The 24,879-nt window shown below is 40.2% G+C and overlaps 1 protein-coding gene across 3 annotated transcripts; it reads right to left on the bottom strand.

Moving 5' to 3' along the window:
• Positions 1-1,262: 1,262 nt before the first annotated feature.
• LOC133874232 (replication factor C subunit 3) lies at positions 1,263-24,428 on the bottom strand. Of its 3 annotated transcripts, none has more exons than XM_062312103.1 (11): positions 24,241-24,427; positions 24,015-24,125; positions 23,624-23,656; positions 23,215-23,383; positions 20,242-20,423; positions 19,440-19,576; positions 19,195-19,293; positions 16,759-16,828; positions 16,593-16,667; positions 16,344-16,389; positions 1,263-1,586 (listed from the first exon to the last, which is right to left on the bottom strand). In XM_062312103.1, the coding sequence occupies exons 1-11, from the start codon at positions 24,322-24,324 to the stop codon at positions 1,528-1,530; spliced, it is 1,065 nt and encodes a 354-aa protein (XP_062168087.1). In that variant the 5' UTR covers positions 24,325-24,427; the 3' UTR covers positions 1,263-1,527. The 3 variants fall into 3 exon arrangements, with proteins under 3 accessions (XP_062168087.1, XP_062168085.1, XP_062168088.1); XM_062312101.1 differs by lacking the exon at positions 1,263-1,586 and adding an exon at positions 15,329-15,614 and having other exon boundaries at positions 24,241-24,428; XM_062312104.1 differs by lacking the exon at positions 1,263-1,586 and adding an exon at positions 15,618-15,705 and having other exon boundaries at positions 24,241-24,428.
• Positions 24,429-24,879: the final 451 nt, after the last annotated feature.

The raw sequence follows: 24,879 nt of genomic DNA, 5'->3' as shown, positions 1-24,879 counted from the left end.
TATACCGTATGACTTATGAGATTATTTATGATAAGTACGATTATTATGAATCATAATTATCTTAATTCTTAACTATTTACTGAAAATACGTATATCATATAATTATACGATTTAAGTATTATTATATGATTATATAATCTGACAATTCATATGATCTTAGATCTTGGATCAAGTGGTTTAATGATTCTTAAGTATCCAACAATAATACTTAGAACATATAATCATATTCACATGATATAGTGATTATATGTTATATGATACAATGTTATATTACTATATGATTATATAGTCATATTATATTACATGAGTAATATGATTGATATATTAAGTTTCTGAATTGTCATTAGATCATATGATTAACAAATTAAGTATTGCTTTTTATTCACTTACTATTTAATATACATATAACCAATTATTTATTGTTACTTAATATATACTGATCATATATATATATATATATATATACGAGTTGATCTTTATATGAGTCGAGTTTATACGAGTTGTATCAATTAATAATCAAGCCTAGTTTTGTGTTTATGAACGGCTCATTTAATAATCAACTCGAGCACGAGTCGAGTTTTTGTTGAGCCAATCACGAGTAAGCTCACGGGTAGTTCAGCTCATTTACACCTCTAGTGGAGAATGAGACTGGACATAGGTTTTAAAAAAAAAAAAGTGAATACTTTTATTATTATTATTATTAGATTATCGGATGTACCTTCTCTCCTCTTTATTCTCTCTTCCTCTAATACCAGGAAACTGGAAGCAAAGTTACCACATGTTCAATGGCAAAGGAAGGGTAGCAAGCATGGATCTGACTCGCATTGTGTTAGAACATTTTCTATTAAGCCTATTTGGTATGTAAAAGGACTGTTTAAAGTATTTGTGGACCTAAGTGGGGTTGTAATGATGTTATGGTATAAATGGCGTTATGATGCTATGATATTGTGATCTTATGATTTTATAATGCTATGATTTCCTAAAGAAAATGATATAGTACCAAAAGAAAAAAAAGAAAAAAGAAATAAAAATGTCCCTCCTAAACTACCAAAAAATGAAATAATACAAGTTCTTTCATATTGATACTTTTACAAAGGATGTTTTATTTTGTTATACCCAAATAAATAACATAACAAACAAAGCATCCTTTGTAAATATCAAGATGAAAGAACTTGAACATAAATGCAAGAAAAGGATTTCTCAGGCTTAAATGATAGAAAGTGGTGTAAATTATCGCTTAAATTCTTATCAAAATAAGAGTCTAATAAGAAACAACTTCTCTTACTCTTAGGATTATATTACCTTCTCTTAAATCCAATAAAAAAGCAGATCACGTGTCCCATTAATATTCTTACAGGAATTTCTTTTCTCAGTACAAGTACTGCACAAATCCTCAACATTTTATGCAGCAGAACCACCCTCTATGGATTGGAGGACTGAAAGCTTTAGCACAGAAGGATGGCGTGAAACATCTTCCCATAACATCATCCAGTGACATGATAAATGCAAAAGCTAGCATGGCGGTCTTTATCCAAACGTTGAAATGAGAAAAGACTTATAAATGCTCATGAACTTCGCCACAAATGCTGCAAAACCAATCAAAACAAAACAAAACACTAGTGAAATAGCTTAAAAGGCAATACATACCCATACTGCAGGTAATTTTACTTCTCTGCTTGTGTGGACTGTAGATTAAAGAGGAATTTATATAACATAATTCTGAAGAAAAGAAGGCATGCTACTGATGAACAGTAACTTTGAGATCACATAACATTGAATAAAAAGGACAAAGTTTGCATATGAGCTAGTAAAATAACGTGTAGGTGGGGGAAACAATAAGGTCCAAGGCCACTTCTAGGTGTTGCATTCATTTAACGACACGGATTCCTCAGAATTGGAAAATTTGATGAACATTCCTCTGTATATCCCATATAAACAAAAAAATGTGTCCCTGTGAAGTAATTCTAACATGAGTTTCTCCCTCTGAAATATCAATGCACAAGAGAAACAAGTTAAATTATATTAGAAAACAAGTTGAATTACATCAATCCCTCCTATTGGAAACACCTTTTTGCGAGTATGACAGGTAAAGATGTACCACTAAACTCAACTAAGCCCTAATCTTAATTATATGTCATGTCGGCTTTATAGTTTCTTTTCCTGACAATCGGGATCAGCCAAAAGTATCATTTTCTGCCATTATCATCCCTATTATCATAATAACTTTCATCTTCTTATTTATCATATACTTCATTATCTCTTCCATATGGTTTTAGGCACCTCTCTATCTCTTCTCGCTCTTAACTTGAAATTAAATCATTCTTTCTCATTAGCACATTAATCAGTTTCCTTTGCACACATCTAAACAAATTTAAATTATTCTCATTTTTCCCTCGATACAAACCACCCATATTTTAAAAAAATGAATTTATTTCTCATCTTGTGTTCCTTAGCATTAACACTAACCCATTTTAACATTCTCATTTCAACTGCGCTCCCATTAGACAGACAAAAAGCGTATACCATATGACTGCCATCACATCACATAAGGAAACTATATTTGTCAAGAAAGACAATGCCGAGTGCCCCATATGATGCAATCACATAATAATAAAAAGAATAAAAAAAAAGGATATGGGCTACTTCGAGAGAGCCGTGATCTCCAATGGCTACTTCGAGAGAGCCGTGACCTCCAAGATACCAACAAAAGTTCTACGTTTTTATAATATTCAACATGTTATTTTATTGATTAGGGTTACACTTATATAGAAGATGACTAGGTCATAAGATAATTATTAGGTCTAGCCATCATTACATCATGCAGGAAAATAATTAAGAAAGAAATAAACTAATAGAAAATATATTTCTTATTAGCTAAAACACTTAAGAAAATAATATATAGAGATTATACTCCTTATTCTCTACCGACTTGGGCTTTAGGATTGCCACGTGTGCTGCCACATAAACCCTGAAAATCTGAACATACCATCATACATATGTGACCCAAAGGCAACAATAAAAAAAAAAAAAAAAAAAGGCGAATGGAGAAACCAATATTCAAACCTCCTTTTTTCGAAGGTAAAGTTTACTCAAAAAAAAAAAAAAAAAAAAATTATGAGTAAGAACCAATCTCAATAAAAAAGCATAAAGTGTCCTTTAGTACACTGAGAGTATACAAGGAAACACCTAATTAGAAAGATAAAAGCAAGCGAGAAAATCAATAAAAGTAGAAGACAAAGGGTGGATATAAGCTGTAGTCCAAAAGTACAAAGTAAGGTAGAACAATGATAGAATCACTTCTAAGATCCTTCCCAAATTCTCAAAGCTCCTATTGTTTTTTTCCCTCCATAAGCACCAAAAGAGGCAAATAGACGCCATTTTCCAAACCCTAGCGCTCATTGGCCTTCCAAAGGACCACCAACAAGCAAGCAAGTCGACAACCCGTCTGGGCATAACCCAAGACATCCCAAAACGACTGAAGAGAGAACTCTACAGAGTAGAAGCCACATCGCAGTGGAGAAGAAGATGATCCACGGACTCTCTAGTCTTCTTACATATATATCATCTGTTTATCACGATAACATGCCGCTTCCTAAGGTTGTCTAGGGTAAGGATCTTGTCAAGAGCCATGGACCTCACAAAAAAGGCATCACTTGAGGGAGCTTGAGTGCGCCAAACGCTTCTCCAGGGAAAGCGACTACTCCCAGTGCAAGCTAGGGAGTAAAAGGACTTGACCTTGAACAAACCTTTTTTGGAGACCCACCACAACTTGTCTTCACTGCCTCTGCTCACTTTGACCGAGTGTAACACCTAGAAGAAAGAAACAAAATCATCCACATCCCAATCGTGAGCCTCCCTAATGAAGCTCACGTTCCACTAGTTGGAATCGCCAAAGAACTCCAAATTATCCACAACAGAGGCGTCCTTTACACGGGCAATAACAAATAACATTGGAAAAGCTACTTTAAGAGCCGTGAGAGCGCATCAAACTAGGGAACTCCAAATTATTCTCGCTCTCTCCTCTCTGCCCTAGCGTCGACGCATGAGAACGCGTCAAGCTAGGGACTCGTCTCCTTTCCGCCACCTCTTTCTCTTCCAGCCTTTCGCTGCTTGTTTCGGATCTCGGGCTTCATTTTGCCAATTCTTCGAGGCACGCTTCTCGTAGGGGTGTTAGCCGGTGGTTTCTCTGCTGGGGTTGATCTCTCCTCCGCCAATGTGAAGCTTTCAATTTCACCATTAGAGACTTGGGTGTGTCATGAGATGGATTAGAGTTTTTCAGTAGAGTCAAAGTCTTTTGCCTTCTCGGTTCTGTGCTCGGAGGCGGGAACAAAGCTGGCCGTTTCTTAGAGGCAACAACTTTCGGGTTGGATGGTCGAAAAGGGTTCATCCAAATCCTTGAGGGCCGTGGAGGGTGGGCTTGGCTCAAATTCTCCTGCGAGCTAAGAAAGGCCGTAGATTTCCTCTCTGTCACAGCGAGTCGCAGGTTTGGTTCCTCGTCTTCATCGAATAAGATGGATGGGAAGGAAGAAGGGTTGAGTTTGGGTTTGGCTTCTAAGTGGTTGGGGCCTTCTTTTACCGAGGTGTTGAGGTCGGGTTTGGTCACTGCCGTGATGGAGTCACCCACAGTGGGGGGTTGTCATTCCAGGGTGAGGGCTTCGCCGGCAGAGCCATGTGCTCTAGATCTTCTTCCGATAGTGAGGATTGCTCCATTTTGGAGTTTTCTCTGCTTGATCTGCTGGACAATATCCAGCCTCATCGTCCGCTAGGTAAGAAGCTTCTCCCACTCTCGATTTCGAAATTCAAATTTATGCACGTGGAGCAAGTTGGTCATCGATTTCAAATTGGCCTTGGGCCGAGCTGTGAGGAAACTTCTGGGTCGGTTAGCTGGGTCTAGCCTGGGCCAGAAACGCTCAGGTTTTCGCTTGGCCCGTCTACTGCCGAAACCTCTAGCTTCCTACCCGTCGAGAATCCTGCCGGAGATGACACTGGAGATTTCTTCTAGGGTGTTCCTGGGTCTGCCACCTCCTGGGGGTGAGTCGTCTTGCAGTTTGAAGCTTGCCTCTGCAACTTCTTCAATGAAGTCAACTTCCCTTTTCGTCTTTCCCCCCTTTGCCGATGCCGAAGCTGCCGCCTCCGGTGACCCTAGTTGCTCATCCGGCTCCAACTAGATTGTTCATAAGCTTCGGTTTTTCAGGTAGCTCATGTGGTGCAGAGACTCCTGCTTTTGCTCCTCCTCCCCTCTTAAGGGCTTTCAAGTTGGGGGAGAAGATTCATTCTTCTATCCCCGTGCTAATTAATCCCAAACCCTTTCGGTATTACTACCAAAGGGCTAGGGCGTTTAGGGCTGGCCACTCTGTGAAGTGGAATGATGGGTTACTCTCGGATTCCCTGGAAGCCTCAAAGACGACTGCTGGCTTCGTTATTGAGAATACGATTGCAGAGCTTCCATTGAAGAAGGTCGCAGAGCTGCCAGTGAAGGACCTTCTTAGGAAGGGATTTCTCAACTCTTGTCAGAGTAATTCATCTCGGGAGGTCGGAAATGGCTTCTCCCAAACCCAGGCTTCGCCTTATGTTTTTTTATCACAATGGGGAGATAGATGTTTGGGAGAAGGCTACTGAGTTTTGGGAGAGGTTGACCGTGGAGTGGGAGATGGACGGGGGTCACGACGAGGAGTTCATGGCTGTCGTGGACGAGAAGATTAAGCGCCAGAAGTCCAAAGGCAAGAGGTAGCTTCTGAATCTGCAAAGCTCCGTCAATTATGGCGACTTTAAAGCTTCTTCTAGGTGTAGGAAAGGCAAGGCCCAAATGATGTAAGGTTGCATACCTTGGTGGTTTTTGTGGGTTGTATCTCGGGTACTTGGGTGTTTTTCCTTTTGTTCTTGTTTGGGTTTTTTGGTGGGTGCTTTGTTTGGGTGCTTTTGTAGGTTGTTTTTTGGTGTTCTTTTGGTTTCTAGGGTTTTTTTTTTTTTGTGGCTTTTGTTGTGTTTCCTCAGGTTTAGCTTTGGTTTCTCCTGTGTATACTTCATGTGTACTTAGGGGCACCTTACACTTTTTTTCAATAATAATTTTGCTTGCTTAACCCAAAAAAAGAAAAAAGGAGCCATATTCCCCACACCACAAATCATGCCAAAAAATTGATATTGGAACCACCCCCCACAACAAATCCAGTGAATTTTGAGAAAGAATCCCAACCTTTTCTGATGTTCTTCCACACCTCCACCCCAAAGGCGCATGTCAGCTCCAGAAAGCACCACCCGCCCCATAGGCTGCCGTATTTAGAATCCACCACGACTATCCACCATGCATCTCTCTCAGACCCAAAGTGACATAGCCATTTGCCTAGCAAGGCGCGATTGAAAGCCCTCAAAATTTCTAATCCCCAGCTCTTCCTCAGAAATCAGAGAGCAAACCTTGTCCCAGCTAACTAAGTGATATTCGAATTCATTACCTATCCCACCCCATAAAAAGTCTCTTTGGAGCTTCTCAATGCGATTGGCCACACAAGCAAGAATGGGAAAGAGAGACAAGTACATAGGAAGGTTGGAGAGAGTACTCTTGATAAGGGTAACCCTGCCACCCTTAGACAAATACAACTTTTTCCAACTGGCCAAGCGACGCTCCATCTTAACCACGAAACCATCCCAGATAGACTTAGCCTTGTAACACACCCCAAACGGCATACCAAGGTATGTTAGTCAGATACAATACAGCTAGCATATATTTGATTCCGCATATATTTAGCCTTATTTATAACTATAGATATTTTGTAATTATAGGTTGATTATAGTTGCCTTTTTTGGTTTCCTAGAATCATGTAATTGCTGATATTTAGCATTGTAATGACCGATTTAATTTTCTGTATAATACAAGAACCCTCACAAAGAGAGGTATTCAATCCAATTGATATGGTATCAGAGCCCTCATCTAAATTAGGGTTGTTCTAAGTTTTTATTTTTTCGGTGATTTTATGGGTAGTCGACAGTTTCTAGTGTTTGATGATTGTTGGTAGTTTCTATTGGGTTTCCAGTGGGTTTCTAGTGGGTGCTAGATTTTCGGTATTTTTTTTTTTTTTTTTTTTTTGATAAGTAATATAAAATTCAATAAAAAGCGCAGAGGGGCGCAACCCTAATACACGGGAAGTATACAAGAGAGCCCCTAAACGGGAGGAACAACTAATAAATTAAGAAAGTCCACAAAAGTAGAAACACCTAGGTGGCAAAGATGGGGTGCTATCCATAGATATAGCGTGTTAAGAAGACGCTTCCTTAATACTACCATTACAGTCTCGGCATCTTCAAAAAGCCTCGCATTCCGCTCCCTCCAAATGCTCCACAAAACACAATGAGGAACTAAACGCCAAACATTCTTTGCTAGGCCATGCCCTCGAGAAGCACCCCAAGTAGTCAACAAACCCAGCACCGATTGTGGCATGACCCATTCAATTCCAAATAAAGAAAACATAAAACTCCAAAGCTCACGGGCGGTGTCGCAATGAAGTAACAGATGATCAATAGACTCCCCCTTCTTTTTACACATACAACACCACTCAATAACCACAATATTCCTCTTTCGCAGATTGTCATGAGTCAAAATTTTACCTAAAGCTGCAGACCATACAAAGAACGCCACCCTTGTCGGAGCCTTAGCACACCAAATATTCTTCCACGGGAATGATGGACCTTCTTTCCTACTAAGTGCTTCATAATATGACCTTACTTCAAAATAGCTCCTTGTAGAGAGGTTCCAAACTAACTTGTCACCCTCTCCTTGTCGAATCGGAGTGGAGTACAACCGCTCGAAGAAAGAAAGCACCATCTCCAACTCCCAGTCCTGGAATTGCCGCGTAAAGAGAACATTCCAATGAATATTACCATTATGAAAAGCCATATTATCTACCACCATTGCCGCTTTGTTCCTCACAAGACTATACAGAACTAGAAAACAAAGCTTCAAAGATCTCTCCCCAGACCACCGATCATGCCAGAAACTGATATATGACCCATCCCCTACCACAAACCGAACATAATTGCAAAACTTCTCCCACCCTTTCCTGATATATTTCCAAACCCCTACTCCATAGGAACCCGACACCTCAATAGAGCACCACCCACCCTTTAGGCTCCCAAATTTGGCGTCAATCACCAAACGCCATAAAGCCTGTCTCTCCCTACCATATCTCCACAACCATTTACCCAAAAGAGCTTGGTTAAACTGGGTGAGGTTGTGAACTCCCAACCCACCTGAATGCAACGGAGTACAAATCCTGTTCCATTTCACTAAATGAAATTTGGCCTCATCCCCAATGCCACCCCATAGGAAATCCCTCTGGATTTTTTCAAAACGATTAGCCACCCTCAAAGAAATAGGGAACAGCGACAAGAGATACGTGGGGAGATTGGACAGCGTGCTCTTAATAAGAGTCAACCGTCCGCCCTTTGACAAATACATACGTTTCCAACCAGCCAGCTTCCTTTCCATTTTCTCAACCACCCCTTTCCAAGTAAGAACGGACTTGTAAGAAGCACCCAATGGCATACCCAAATACGTCATAGGCAAAGATCCAACCCGACAACCCATAAGTTGGGCCAACCCTTCAACATCCTCCACCTCACCAATAGGAACAATTTCTGATTTTCCTAAATTGATCCTTAATCCCGAAACTGCCTCAAAACAAAGAAAAATGCACCTCAGATGTCGAATTTGTTCTTCTTGCGCTCCACAAAAAATCAACGTATCATCAGCAAACAATAAATGATTCACTACTATTGCCTCTGACTCTCTATGTCCCACAGTAAAGCCTGTCATCGAACCCTGCTCCACCGCAGCAGCCAGCATCCGGCTCAAAGCCTCCATAACCACCACAAATAATAAAGGCGATAGAGGATCACCTTCTTTGTGGGTAACGACAATTTTCTAGGTTTTTCAGTAATATTATGTGGGTAGCGACAGTTTCGTTGGTTGCTGACTGTCGGCAAATTCTTTTGAGGTGGTTTTCATTTCTTGGTGGCTATCGGCAGGTTCTGTGCCGATTTTTTGGAATGTCTCCGGCAATCTGTGGTGGACGAGCATTTCCGGCCGGTTTTGTGCTGTTTTTTTTTTAAGTATCTTCAGCGATCTGTGGTGGACAGGAGCGTTTCTGGCGGTTTTGTGCAGTCTTGGAGTGTTTCCGACAGTGTCTCCAAAAATTTGTGGTGGACAGGAGCATTTTCAGCGATCTGTGCAATCTTTGAGTGCTTTCCGGTAGTGTTTTCAGCAGTCTGGTGAGGTTATTTTCTGGTTTTGGTTCGGTTCTGTGAGCGTGGAGAGTTTCTGGTGATATTTCTGGAAGTTGCACAGAAGGTAGTTGACACGTGCATCAGGTTTTATTTTTCTAATTCACTTTTGTTGGGTTTCATCATGACTTCTAGTGATTCTTTCGAGGTACGTTTTACTGGGAAAAATTACTCTACTTGGGAATTCCAGTTTCGCTTATTTGTTATGGGGAAAGAATTGTGGGGCCAGATTGATGGTAGTGATCCAGCTCCTACAGAACCTAAGGAGTTGGCCAAGTGGAAGGTCAAGGATGCACGTGTGATGTCCTAGATTTTAGGGTTTGTTGATCCTCTTATTGTGCTCAATTTAAGGGTCTATAAGGCTGCGTAGACTATGTGAAAGTACTTGCTAAATGTTTAGGGTTAAATACAAAATTGCCCCTTGTAGTTTAAAACTTTATTTTTTTTTGATAAGTAAATGAAATTTTATAAAAGCGTAAGGCGCCCCTCTAAGTACACTGGAAGTATACACACGGAAACGCCTAAGAAGGCAAAGAAAAACGAACAAGAAAATCAGAAAAGCTAATACACACGGGAGACAAAAAAGCCTCCGTCCAAAGATACAACGTATGAAAAAACGAAGCAACAAAATTCTCCATGAAATTCTTCAAGTCTTCAAAACACCTAAAATTTCTCTCCTTCCAAACACACCAAAGAATGCAAATAGGCACCATCTTCCAAACTGCAGCACTCCTTGACCTACCCGCCTTCCACCAACATGTGAATAAATCGACAACTCTCCTAGGCATAACCCAAGACATATCAAACCTAGAAAAGACATGATTCCATAAAGTAGTAGCCACATCACAATGAAGAAGAAGATGGTCTACAGTTATCCCATCTCTTTTGCACAAGTAGCATCTATCCACAATGATGATCTTTCGCTTCCCGAGATTATCCGCCGTAAGAATCTTTCCAAGGACTGCCGACCACACGAAGAACGCCGCCCTCGAAGGAGCCTGAGTCCTCCACACACTCTTCCAAGGGAAATGACTGCCCTCACAGCCGGCCAAGGAGCTGAAATAGGACTTAACCTTGAACACCCCTTTCTTGGAAGGGACCCACCTAAGCCTATCAGCACGATCTCTACTCACCCTGGCTAAATGCAACACATGAAAGAAGGATGCAAAGACACCCACTTCCCAGTCATGTGCCTCTCTAACAAAGCTCACATTCCACTGTATAGAGCCGCCCAAAACCTCCATATTATCCGCAACGGAAGCATCCTTCATCCGAGCTATACCAAAATGAATAGGAAATGCTTCCTCAACACCCTATCCCCGCACCACAGATCATGCCAAAATTTTGTCCTAACCCCATCCCCTACCTCCAATCTAGAGAGACCAGAGAAAATCTCCCACCTTTTCCTGATATTCTTCCACAGCCCCACCCCATGAGCACCAACCGGCTCGCGAGAACACCACCCACCCCACAAACTACCAAACTTGGCATCCACCGCAACTCTCCACCAAGCTTCTCTCTCTATCCCATACCGCCACAACCATTGACCTAACAAAGCATGGTTGAACAACAACAAATTCCGAATACCCAACCCTCCATTTGAAATTGGGGAACAGACTTTCGACCACCTCACCAAGTGAATTTTAGATTCTTCACCCAATCCACCCCAAAGAAAATCCCGTTGAAGCTTCTCTAAACGAGCAGCAACACTCCTCAGGAGATGGAACAGAGAGGAGGAAGAGACTCCGTAGATTACGCAACTGAGAAGAATGAACACTACAAAAAATCAAAGTATCATCTGCAAACAGAAGATGCGAAAAATCTATGTCACCTATTTTAAATCCATCCAACAAACCCCCCTTAATTGCAGCTGAGATCATACGGCTCAAAGCTTCCATCACAAAAACAAACAAAAGGGGTGACAAAGGATCCCCTTGTCTCAGTCCTTAGGAGCTACTAAAAAAACCAAAAGGGGAGCCATTGATTAACACCGAAAACCACACAGTTGAGATACAATGAGCGATCCACCTACACCACTTTTCCCCAAAGTCACACCTCCTCAACATATACAAAAGAAAATCCCAGTTAACATGATCGTATGCTTTCTCCAAGTCCATCTTGCAAATGATGCCTGGCACCCCCGATCTAAGCCTACTATCAATGCATTCATTAGCAATAAGAATCGGATCAAGAATCTGCTTCCCGTTGATAAAAGCGCTCTGAGATTTGGAGATGACCTTCTCCAAGACTGACTTCAATCTGTTTGCTAGAACTTTAGCAATAATCTTGTAGATACCTCCCACCAAACTAATAGGCCGGAAATCTTTGATGGAGTTGGCCCCTGGAACCATAGGAATAAGAGAAATAAACGAAGCATTCAAGCTCTTCTCAAACAAACCTCTGGCATGAAACTCATCAAAAACCTTCATAATGTCCACTCTCACGACCTCCCAGCACGCTTGGAAGAAGGCCATAGAAAAGCCATCGGGACCCGGTGCCCTATCACCATTCATAGCTGACACTACCTTCTTGACCTCCTCTTTGAACGCTCTCTCCAACCAGCTAGCATCAGAATCTGAAATAGTATCAAAAGAAATACCATCCACCCTAGGCCTCCACCTACTCGGCTCATGAAAGAGCTTTTGGTAGAACTCAACCACGTGATCGCCAATATCTGACTTATTAGAAGTAAGAGTATCTCCAATCCATAACGAGTCAATAGAGTTGGCCACCCCATGTGGCCCTCAGCCACCCCTACATTTTTTTTTTTTTGAAAAAAAAGTCTTAAAATTAAAAATAAATAAATAAATAGTATAGCTACATGTATTTTGAATGGTATCACGTAGTGCTGTCATGAATTTCCGTCAGTTTTGGATGGAAAAATAGACGGAGGTACCATTTCCATCTTTTCCTATACCACAAGTACCACCTATGATAAAAATGAAAACTCAGAGGGCAAAAGATAAAGTTTGCAAACCACAGGGGGCAAGTAGGTATTTAACCCGAAGGTTTATCACCAGGATAATACTGCACATCGATTTCAATTGGAATATGAGATTGCTAGTTACATTCAGGCAATCTCTCCATTTAGGAGTATTTTTCTGGTTTTCATAATTCATGGGGAGAATTTTCTGATGTGGTTCCTCTTAGATGCCTTTCTTGTATACTTCATGTGTACTTGATTGCGCTCTGTGCTTTTTAATGATATTTCTCTTACTTATAATAAAAAAAACAAAAAAAAATCTGATGTGGTTTATGCGAAGGTACCTGCTGAATCTATCTCTGCTGTTCAGGCTGTTCATGAGCAGAGCAAGAGAGATCAATTTCTAATGAAATTTCGTCCTGAATTTGAGGCTACCCGCTCAAATTTAATGAACTGGGATCCTTCACCATCTATGGTTGTTTGTTTTAGAGAATTACTTCGTGAGGTGCAGCATCTTCTCACACAGGCTGCGTTCTAGCAGGATGCCAACCCGAATCTCATTGCCTATGCAACCTACGGGAGAGGGAATGGTAAGGATAAGCGCGAGGTCCAGTGTTTCGGCTGCAAGAAGTATGGTCATATTGCCGCCAACTGTGCAAAGAAAGTTTGCAACTACAGTAAGAAATAAGGCCACTTTATCAAAGAATGTCCCACTCGGCCTCCAAATCATCACGCTACCGCTTATCAGGCTACAGTGAACACTTCTGCTCCAGGGATGTCCTCAGCTTCTTCGGCTGCAGCCGGATCCTCTAGTCTTCCCCTAAGATGGTCTAGCAGATGATTATGTCAGCATTTTTCGCCTTAGGACTTCAAGTTAATACTTCGCATAAGTCTTGGCTTATTGATTTTGTTGCATCCAATCATATGATCAAATCATCGGATACGTTGTGCAATGTTCGTCCATATCATGGTTCATCCCAAATTCAGGTAGCTAATGGGAGTCAGTTAGCTATTAATGAAATATGAGATATCAATCCTTCATTCAAAAATGTTTATGTATCTCTTGGACTATTTAATAATTTTGTTTCGGTTGGCCAGTTAGTTGAGAAAAACTATGATGTCCATTTTTCTCGTGATGGTTGTCTTATGCAGGATCAGGTGTCAGGGAAGATACTCGCGAAGGGGCCTAAAGTTGGCAGACTCTTTCCACTGCAATTCTCTATTCCTCGTAGTTTATCTTTGGCTTGTATGACAGTTAATACTTCGGGTGAAGTATGGCACAAATGTTTGGGCCATCCAAACTTTGTAGTTCTGTCTCGTATGTTAAATTCTGGTTTATTAGGCAATAAAGAACATGTTTCTAAACACTTGTCATTTGATTGTTCTATATGCAAACTTGGTAAGAGCAAGACTCTTTCGTTTCCTTTTCATAGTAGTGCTGCAAAATGATTTGATATTGTGCATAGTGATGTGTGGGGCATTTCTCCTGTAATTTCTCATGCTCGATATAAATATTTTGTGACATTCATAGATGATTTCAATTGGTATCCTTGGGAGCTTGAACTATTTGACTATTACTCGGCCTGATATTTCCTTCACTGTCCAGTAGGTTAGCCAGTTTATACAAACTCCACCCACCTTCATTTAACTGCTGTTCGCCGTATTATTCAATATCTTCGGGTGTCACCTGGCCGTGGGTAGTTCTTTCTGACAGGCTCTCCGTTTCGCCTTGTCGCTTATAATGATGCGGATTGGGCCGGATGTCCTGATACTCGGCGGTCCGTCACGGATTGGTGCATGTTTCTTGGTGATTCTTTGATCTCATGGAAAAGTAAGAAACAAGCTCACATTTCTAAATCCTCCACTGAATCCGAATACCGGGCAATGTCTACTGCTTGTTCAGAGATTGTCTGGCTTCGTGGGCTTCTGGCTAAGCTTGGTTTTTCTCAATCTGGCTCTGCTCCCCTTCATGCTGATTATACTAGTGCCATTCAAATAGCTGCTAATCATGTTTACCATGAGCGTACCAAGCATATTGAAGTAGACTGTCATTCTATTCGAGAAGCTGTGGACACTCGTGTCATATCTCTTCCTCATGTTTCTACTAATCTCCAGATCGTTGACGTCTTCACGAAGGCCATGACATGACAGCGCCATCAGTTTCTTGTGGGTAAATTGATACTTTTGATCGACCCGCATCAATTTGAGGGGGGATGTTAGTCAGATACAATACAACTAGTATATATTTGATTCCACATATATTTAGCCTTATTTATAAATGTAGATATTTTGTAATTATAGGTTGATTATAGTTGCTTTATTTGGTTTCCTAGAATCATGTAATTGCTGATATTCAGCATTGTAATGACCGATTTAATTTTCTATATAATACGAGAACCCTGACAAAGAGAGGTATTCAATCCAATTGACACTTCAGGGGTAGAGAGAAAGTCCCGTAGCCCAAGATGATAGGCAACTCAACAGCATTATCCACATTGCCAACATGGACCAATAGGGATTTGGCCAGATTAACCTTTAAGCCAGAGACAGCTTCGAAACATAATAAGAGAACACGCAGGTAGTGGAGGTGGCTAGGGTTAGCCTCACAAAAGACCAAGGTTCATCCGCGAACAACAAGTGTGAGATGTTAAGCACGGGAAGGTATCTCCTTAAATAACCCAAAGTGCATGTCTCCAAACACTTAAAATATCTTTGTCCTAAACTTTCACCGACCAATATGGAATTAAATCATTTGTTAGTTAAGCCAAACCCTTCAAACTCCAAAAACAGAACACAAAAGCACAAAGCATCAAAGTGCATATATGAGGCAAATATACATGATGGAACAACTTTGCCAAAACCTTAAAACATAATGTTCATTTCCATTAATTAAGAGATCCACAATTAGTGTCATACATATTGTAATGACCCAATAAAAGCGTTAACCACAAATGTGCTATCACTCCAAATGGACAAGAGAAATTGCAATTAGAACTCCCAAGAATCACTTATAAGGCTCAGTCTCACCTAATAAGCAACCAATATAAAACTTAACACCCATAAGCAACTTTATAATCCACCCACTCAATGTGGACAATCCATCTTCCCAATGTGATATTAACTTTCTGGGGTATGATACATAATTAAGCTTTCAATGGGCTTTTAGATAAATGATATTTGTACATTATGATCGGTTTTTTCCACACCACCCCTTCTCACAAGATGACACTGTCATGGGATCCACCTCGTGAGATAGGCTGGTGTTAAAGCAACGACCCATGGTGTGAAAATAAGGCTGCCTTAGTTGTTATATCACACATCATAATCCAGGGTCCAAAAATTGGTTAGGCATCGTCAAAATGGCCCCTACATACCACCTCCTTGCATGCACCTGCTACTAGTAGAACCCTTGCATCATCTACAATTGCACAAAAGAGTTTGCCCACCATAACTTATTGCTTAAATTACTGTTGCATGTCATACACTTCATAAGCATCTTGTCCATTGATCTGCTAGTACAAACTATATATATAAGGTTTCAATTCAAAAGAACCTCTCATCAGTGAAATGTTGGCATTTCATACATACCCAAATTGTGTCAATCAACAAACTAATTTTATCACCCCACAACACTTGCATGTAGAGTATACAATTCCTAGCTCTTCACACAAACTAAAGGCCTCTTAGATGCTTATTATGTCATCTTCTCCAATAAATCAATCGAATAAATATGAACAGAAGTGAAAACATATCGAAGTAGACTGATGACAAAAAAGAGGGACCCATTTATCTGAATACAACTATTTTCTATAGCATTATTCAATCAACATGAACATGCTTTCAAGCTGTTATGCAATAGTTACGTTTCTATTAGACAAAACATTCATCCTTCAGAAAGCAAAATGCTGCATAACCAAGATATGCCACGCTACAAGTTTAGGAAATAGTAAACAAGACTTTGAACTACGTCTAAAAATAGAAAATGAGACCTACAAGTAAGAAATTGATGCATAAATTTTAGCCACAAATCATCTGCATACAGCATTAAAGAAGTCGGAACCCAAGAATAAAAGTGGAACAAGCAACAAAGCATTGTCTATGCTCATGTGGCTCATTATGTCAAACAGTTACAAGAATGGTCAAGTACCTTCAATGTGAAATATGGCTTTCTGTCCAAGACACATCCTATGCTCCTGTAGATAAATAAACAGATACATTAAAAAGTCTCTGGTTTCACTAAGTATCTAGTTGAAATCAGAGTGATTGTAGTTCTATATAATAATGTTGCAACTTGGCACAAACTAGAGAGGCAAATACGGAGCCTTTTTCAACCACTTTATACAAAAGGAACTAGTATGGAACAATATAACCTGAAATGGAAAATATATTAACTTACATAATATGCAGCCCAATGGCAAACCTCATGTTTTAGTTCTGCGTCCAATTTCTTTAATAATTCATAAAGCAGCCTCTGAGCCAACCCAGGAAAAAAAACTAATAATTAAATTCAAAGTGGAAAAGAAAAAATATCAACAACAATATAAAAGGGAGGCAGTCTTTACCTTCAAGATAATCTCTGGTGGAATACAATTAACAAGTAGCTCATACAACTTCCCTCGAACCTGAAACAGCCTAAAGAATATGGAGAAAGGCTCAACTAAATGGTTTGAAGCAGGGTGCATAGCTAAGGAACTGCAGGCCACTTACATAAGTATTATTAGATCAATTGATTGAGAATGAAAAGCAAGAAATCATCCATCATAGCTATTGTTATATTCCAAAAGGTCAAAAGCTATTAATTAGCATCATAACAGTGTAAAGGGCTTTGATTCAGTACAAGTGTAAAGGGAGGAAGCCGAAGTCGGTGGTGGGTCAAGGAAAACACGAAGATGTGGGTTGTTCTAAACGAGCTTGCCCTCTCAAGTCTGTGGGAGGTTTCCAGACTATCTCTCCTTTGGAGTTGTCTTTGTTTTGCTCTTCATTTGGGTTCGGGGATGAGGGGCAAGAGGATAAAACTGTGGCTTTCCTCTCTACCCTTGATAAGGATCATAGGCGGTGGGATAAGCTTGAGGATTGTGAGCTTTAGGGGCATAGGGTTGGGTTGTTTTGTGGGTTGTTCCTTGTTGGGTCAGTGGTGAGGCTTATGCTTCTTGTATACTTCGTGTGTACTAGGGGAGCCTTACGCTGTTTTTTCTAATAAAATTGCACTTATCAAAAAAAGCATCATAACAGTGTATAAATTAAATAAAAAAATTGCTGAAAAGAACAACCAGATGAATGTGTCAAATGCTTCCATGATCTACACAGCAAATACATGACTGGTCCTATCCTCTTCATGCAATCACTTATCTCCCTCCAAGGAAATATGGGTATCATAGAAGAATAATATGATAAACCACAAATTCAAGACATATTAACTCAAATTTTAGTGGTAAAGAAATGAGAAATTTTGATCATAAATTGAAAAAAATAAAAATTAACACCATTTTCTTGTGTATGCAAATCTTAGTTTACAAACAATGCTAACAACGCATTTCTGTTTTGTGTATGTGTAGAAATGCAGGGCTTGGTCATCTTTTTGCTTTAAAAAGATCTTTACCTGTGTACTTTTTACGCAAATATACATAAAATCTTTCAAGACTTGATAAATTAGGTTAAAAATACTTTCCTTAAAAACAAATATATGACATCTTGATCATAAATGGTCACTTCAAAGATGAGTATTGTAAACTTTCTCAAACTTCCCTACTTTCCTATAAAACTTGTTCTTTTTTTTTTTTAATAAGTAATCACAAATTCATTAAAAAGCGCAAAGGCACAACCCCAAGTACACAGGGAATATACAAGAGAGAAGCCTAGCTAATAATAGCGGAGAAGAAATCTAAGAAAACATGGAAGTTCAAAATACCTAAATCTGAGGCAGCAGCCCATCCACTAAAGCTGAAATCATATTACTTAATGCCTCCATAACAATAACAAAAAGAAGGGGAGACAAAGGATCTTCCTGTCTTAGGCCACAGGAGCTACTAAAGAAACCTGACGGAGTCCCATTCACCAAGATTGAAAAAGCGCACAAAGGAAATACAGTAAGCCACCCATTTACACCATCTTTCCCCAAATGTTGAAGTATTTCACTTCTGAGACTGACCAAATGTCGGAGTATTTTAACCTATGTAGGTGGCAAGAGAGAAACAAACCCCTTCATTTCTTGTTTCCAGGTTTGATCGGAACAGTTTCAACTTTCATGATTTACTAATATGTAGGTTTAGAGCAGAAAGAAAGATAAGAATGGTAGATGGTTCTAGTCCCGCCAAATACAATGAACCAAACACAATTCTAGGGGCCAGGGGTTGCAGCCAACAATTCAATGGGCTACCACAATCATGAGGGTTGGACTCCAAAACCTCCAAGTATGAAAGAATGAGAAGTATCACTACACCATAAGCCATTGGCATGATGAGGTGCATTAGGCTGCAAGCCAGCGTTGAGGCTAAAAACCTAATTTCAAATCCACAAATTTAGCATCTGATGATGATTGTTAAGAAAGACTAGCTAATAAAGAGAGAATAGGAGAGATTGGGAAAATCATTCATCAAAGAATTACAATGATAATGATGGATGCAAAATGTGATGAGCAGTAACTTATACAACCATGGGACTGAATCTGATGCAATTTAATGGTTACACGTGACATCTAGACACAACTGACCATGTGAACAATAAAGAGCAACTCCATCACCGTGTGAAAAACAAAATGGAATGATAAAATGCAATTTACTCAATAATTAGCAACACAAATCATACTCCACAATCAGCACCAAATGAAATTGTGTAAACATTAAAACAAAATTATGGACCATTATTTAGGGATAATTTTGAAGGAACACAATATCATCATGATGATGATGATGACACTAACAAGGAAAACGATAGGAATAACATCTAAATGTTCACTATATTATAACATTACTCTACAATAAGATGCATAAAAGTCAAACCTTTTAGGACTCTGCTCCTTCATTATGTCAGATGCTATTTCAGCAATATACTCCTCCCAATCCATTGGGGGTATTACTTGTTTGCTTGTAAAAGGATACCTATATCAAAATTATATTACAGAGAAAGAACATAGCTATCAGGAACTGTGTGGTGCCATATTTCTAAGCTGTGCGTTTGAGAGAAAAGGTGATGAAGAACAGCATTACAGCACTATTGATCAATGAGTGGCATTAAGGAGCTTAACTGTTGGACACGGCAAGTCTCAAATGCCAGTATGGCTCTCCTTAAACTCCGATTTGACTTTTCTGCTATACGAGCAGCAAATCCAGATGGAAGTTGCAGTCCTTCTTTGTTTCCAATGAATTCCAATACCTCAACAATCTGGCAAAAATAAAGGTCATGTAAAACCATTACATGATACATAATAAGAGCGCAAATTGCATTCAGTAACAATTTATTGCCAGAGAAAAAGATAAAACAAAGTAAGGGATTTTAACAATAATAATATTGACAATTTCTTTTATGATAAATTATAATATTGACAAATATAATTATAATGCTTCAATACAATAGGCGTTAATATGGAATAAATAACATCAGATAAGAACTTTTTCTGTGAAATGGTGTGAATCAAACACTAGAAGCAAATTGCATAAAATTCCCTTACGACATAGGTATTCTTGATATGTAATAACTTAGTTAATCAAAAAAAAAATACATGGCAGGTGTAGATCTTTTCAATTGAAAAACATTATTAACCATGTAAACAATAGTAGCTAAACATTCTTCAAAGGCTATTATTGTAGGAAGAATCATTTGTCATACCTCCAGGCAAAAAAGAAAAGAAGAGAAAATCATGAAAAAAATCTCCTCAACCCAATTCCATTCTATCAGAAGAGGAATGTGTTCGTTTGTATTTGTTAGGAATGTCAAATGTTTTACAATTTTATTGCTATTGCAGAGTACAGTCATTTCAAATTTATAAGATAGATCCAGAATAATTATTGCTTTCAGAAATATTAAGGCAAATAAAAATCTTCTCCAACCTCTTCTTCTGTTGGTGCATTTATTCGCACATTCAAGCAGCGGGACCGGATTGCTTCAGTAACCTTTGAAGAACTGTTGCAGCATAGTATCAGCCTACAATAAGCACTATATTTCTCCATAGTTCTTCGGAGAGAATGCTGGGCTTCTCTTGAAAGTTTGTCTACCTCATTGAGCACTAATACTGACAATGCACAATAAGATAAATCATCAGTAAATGAAAATTACAAACAGAGTTGTGAGACTAGAATTCCAGCATCTCATCACTACTATCTCAATTCCTCTGTTAATCTAATCAACCTGGATCTTCTCATGCCCATTCAACAAAAAAATAAAAAATTAATAAGTAATAAAGTTTTATTGAAAAAACGTAAGGCGCCACTAAGTACACAGAAGCAGCCGAAGCAACCCACAAAAAGATACCCAACAAACCCTCAAAAACCAAAAGCCCTCAAACTCGAACCCTCGAGAAGCACACCCTTCAAAAACCCAAAAGACCTAAGACCCACGCACTCAACACTACATCAAGTGAGCTTTGCTTTTCCGATGCCAGGAGGTTGCATAATCATCACCATAAGTAATGGAACTTTGCAAATTCAACACCTCCATCCTACCTTTAGTCTTTTAGCATGCAAACATAGATTCCTGATGAAACTCCTCTTCGCTAACGCTGGCATCCAAGATAGCCAAAAGTGGAACCTCATCCTCTTCACCATCCCCCACCCAATCCAAAACATATCGGGCGAATAGACACCCAAAGGGAAAGGCAAAACTCCATTCTCCCCATCCCAGACCTCATCACCTTGATCCCACACAACAACCTTTCCCAGATGGACCAAAACCAACCGGCCACTTCTGAGACTCGATCAGACCGTTCACCCTAAGGTCCTCACCTTATACGCTGGTGGAGAGACGCAACGACCTAGATGAGAGGGAGCCCCTACCACCTCATCTTCCTTAACAACTAGGGTCGATGGCAACACGAACGATACTTTAGGTGAAACTAGGCTTGCCATACTCAAGTTGAGAAAACCCCACCATAAGAAACCCCTCGCCGGAGGGTTTTGCTTAATAACATCATTCACAAAAGCTGCCTCTCCAAAGGGAGCTTTGACTTAGGAGTGGCACCCGAGAGAGGATAAGGAAACCCACCAGCAAAATCTAACCTCATCGCCGCCATAGAATCTAAAAATAAACGCAAATCCATTTTCACTGCTCGACCTTCCCCACCCTTCTTATAATAATTCTGGAACGGCTTAGAGACTGACGCCATTGGACGAGAAAGACGTAGCCTCTCTCCCACCTCAGCAGCCCCTGAGGAGAAATCACCGAAGAAGAGGTGAACCGGAGCCGAAGAAGATCCCTCAGGCTTGAGAGACGCTTCCAAAGACGCCGAAGCTGAATCTTGTGCAAGCAAAGATGCCGAAAGAGAAGGACCAGAGCTCACAGGGACAAGCCCATCTCGAGCAATGGAAACCAAAACCACGTTACCCAACTGGTGATCCTTCGAGAACATCTCAAACCCAACTTCCGACAACCCTAGCTCCGAGCCTGACACCGAGTCAGACCCAACCTTCCTCTATCAAGATCTCCAGTGAAGAGATCTCATCGGAAGCTCCGCGAGTTCCTGCCAGAACCAAAGGGCCACACCCAGTGACTTTGGACTGAAGAGAAGCCTTGAAAAAGAGACCCGAAGACTTGCATACCGGTTTGAGGTGGATAATGGGCTTCTTGCTAACAGTCTTAGGCCTAAAACCATTGGGCTTAAAACCCGACATAACTAAACGACCCAGGTAACCTCTGACCCAAACCATCACTAAGCGAGAAAGCCCTATAAACATCTTCAACCAGTAAATGATGGAACTGCCATTCATCTCTTTCATCCTCTTTGCTGGGACGCTGGAAAGAACCGCCAACAACCCAGAGACCCTTACATCAAACTCGAAGCAGTTCACCGTTGTTCAGCCCTCCTCACCGCCATTTACCAACACCAATGGAAGCTGATCGAGAGGAGTCACGGGCACCGGCTTCATCCCCACAGTCTTCTCATCATCTCTGTCCACCGAGCGTGGCACTGCCGTGTAAGATCAACCGGATAAAATACCGCCCTTCTCTTTCCCCTCCGAGGAAGGCACCTCAGATAGTAGCGGCCAATACTTTGCTTCAAGGAAAGCTAGCAACTACTGCAACTCACCCACAACCCGAGACCAACCCCAACCTTCACGACCTTCAGGGAGCCAAATAGCCCCTTTTCGACCACCCTTAGCGTAGGCTACCACCTCTAGGTAGCGGCCGGCCTTGTTACCACCCCCTCAGATCATCAAGGCTTTCACATCCTCACAAAAATACTTGACAAAGTCCTCCTTCACTGAAGTCTTCAATGCCTCCTCAACAGTGGCCATCAACCACGTTGAACCTTGGAGACCCAAAAAAATGCACCCACAAAACCCCTTCCTCCTCTCCTCCAAGCGACGTTTAGACGCTTCTGCCTTCGTCGAAAAGGAGAAACCTTTAGCTTCAACAGAGAAGCAGCGCTCCATTTCTGCCTAGTCTAAAGAGCTACAAGAAAAAATATCATGGAGACATACCCACGAAACAGCCCCTCAGCACCCCCAGCCAAAAACCAGCACCAAACGAGCTTGGAAAAGGAGAAATCAGAGAAACCAATCAGTCGCACCCAGCAAAAATGAACCCGAAACAAGCTCTAGCAGGACGCGCCTACACGTGCCACTGCTAGCAGGGGGAGGAAAAAGAGAGCGGGGGAGATGAGGAGATAGAAAGGAGAAAAAAGTGACTCACAAGCTTCAAAGACATTGTTAAAATCTTCCCTAAGGCATTCAACAAAAATTAAGAGGCAAATAGGAGAAAAGCTTGGCTGGTGGTTATAATCCTTGAAAAAATTACTTTATTGAGTATCAATTGGCATAAATCAGAGAATGAAAAGGAAAAAATTATATATATTCGTTCAGCATTACCTTTAAATCCTCTTTTTCCTTTTGTGTCAATAGGTCTATTTTTAGCTATTTCTTTAATTATTTCTTGAACAACATATCTGTCCTGAAACCCTGCATCACTGGGACTCAGTTCCACATGGTTGGTGCTTGACAATGTGGTAAGCTCTATATCAAGAGTTCTACTTCCAGCCTGAAACAAAATCATCGAAAAATCATTCAAAGCTCTATATTCAACAAATGATGAATCTCATGTTTCACCATGTACTATCGCTTTACTAGGATTAGAGAGAGAGAGAGAGAGAGAGAGAGAGAGAGAGAGAGAGAGAGAGAGAGAGAGAGAGAGAGAGAATCTCACACAGAAACCACATTCAGTAGGAAATTGTAAATAATTTCACCAAATTCACAATTCACTAAGAAAGGAAAAGCTTACATCGACTTTCCATGTCTTATTCTCCACCTTCACCTGCATTACATCCACCACAAGTTACCAAACAACAGCCCTCAGGTCAGATAACTGAGAAAACCAAGAAAGATTAAAGAACAAATAAATTCATGAACCTTTCCTTTAACGCTGTTTTAATTACCAGGGGAAAAGAATCTGGAGAAAGCATTATATTTGTGTTAGAATAATAGGCTCAATTAGGTGAGAAATTATGCTTTACTAGTTTTTCCCCCAAATTTTCTCGGCAACCAAAAATAACCAAGACACCCCATTTGGCTGGCATTCAAAAAAAGAAAATGCTAGGGCCAATCTTTTTCTCTTCTTTATATTCCCAGTAACACAAGAAAGATGAAGAAATAAATAAATAAATAAATAAGACCTTCTCAGCGCTAGGGCCGAACATCTGACGAATGAGGGCCATGATTAGGGTTTTCTTTCCGGAGCCCGGAGGACCATAGAAGAGCAGATGCGGGCAGTCCTGCTCCGTGACCTGTGTGCGAGGAAAAGCGATTGGGACATACAGTCAGATATATATAATATAACACACCAAAAAAAAAAAAGAACCCTAGAAATATTACAAAGAAAGGAGAAATCGATTAGGGTACCAGTTTCTTGAGGTTTTGGGCGATGTCTTGGTGGACCAGGACCTGGTCTAAGCTTTTGGGTCTGTACTTGTCTACCCACAACATCTTTGCTTCAGCTCCTTCAACGCTGTCCAGAGAGTGAGAGCGAGAGCGAGCGGGTAAGATTGTATTGGAGAGGGCGAAAGTGGCGGGAAAGGTAAGAGGACCTTGCACGGTTGCACCTGGACACGTGGCTCGTATTTGGCATTGTCGGTTTTGTTTTTTGTTTTTTTTTTTTTTTTCGATATAATACGTTTGCAACTTCTATATAACTCTGATTTCTCTTATCATACTCTTTTGTTTTTTTATCCATTATTCAATGAGCATAACAATCAAGCAACCAAAACAAAAATTACAAATCCAATATAAAAATAAAAATATTATTACAAATTCATAACATAAAAACACAAATTGTCTAAATATTATACATTCATAAGTAGAACATATAAAAATATATATTAGGCATAAAGGTATGTGGATGTGGTTATGCATACGCACTTGCGGGTTGTGATTTATACTATCCGCATGTGCAGATAAATGCAAATAGTAGATGTTGACTGTCAATATCCGCCCACATGTACGCTCAACAGTTTGGCGCCGTCTGTGGAAACAATTATTTGT

Source organism: Alnus glutinosa, chromosome 7, assembly GCF_958979055.1.
Source record: "Alnus glutinosa chromosome 7, dhAlnGlut1.1, whole genome shotgun sequence".
NCBI lineage: Eukaryota > Viridiplantae > Streptophyta > Magnoliopsida > Fagales > Betulaceae > Alnus > Alnus glutinosa.
This window is presented reverse-complemented; position numbering and strand designations above follow the sequence as displayed.

Coding starts and splice junctions, on each gene's coding strand:
- LOC133874232 (XM_062312101.1), bottom strand. CDS start 24,324: ATGTTGTGGGTAGACAAGTACAGACCCAAAAGCTTAGACCAGGTCCTG. Junction 19,294..19,439: donor GAGACTTGCCGTGTCCAACA/GTTAAGCTCCTT, acceptor ATTTTGATATAG/GTATCCTTTTACAAGCAAAC. Junction 16,668..16,758: donor CACCAGAGATTATCTTGAAG/GTAAAGACTGCC, acceptor GGGTTGGCTCAG/AGGCTGCTTTATGAATTATT.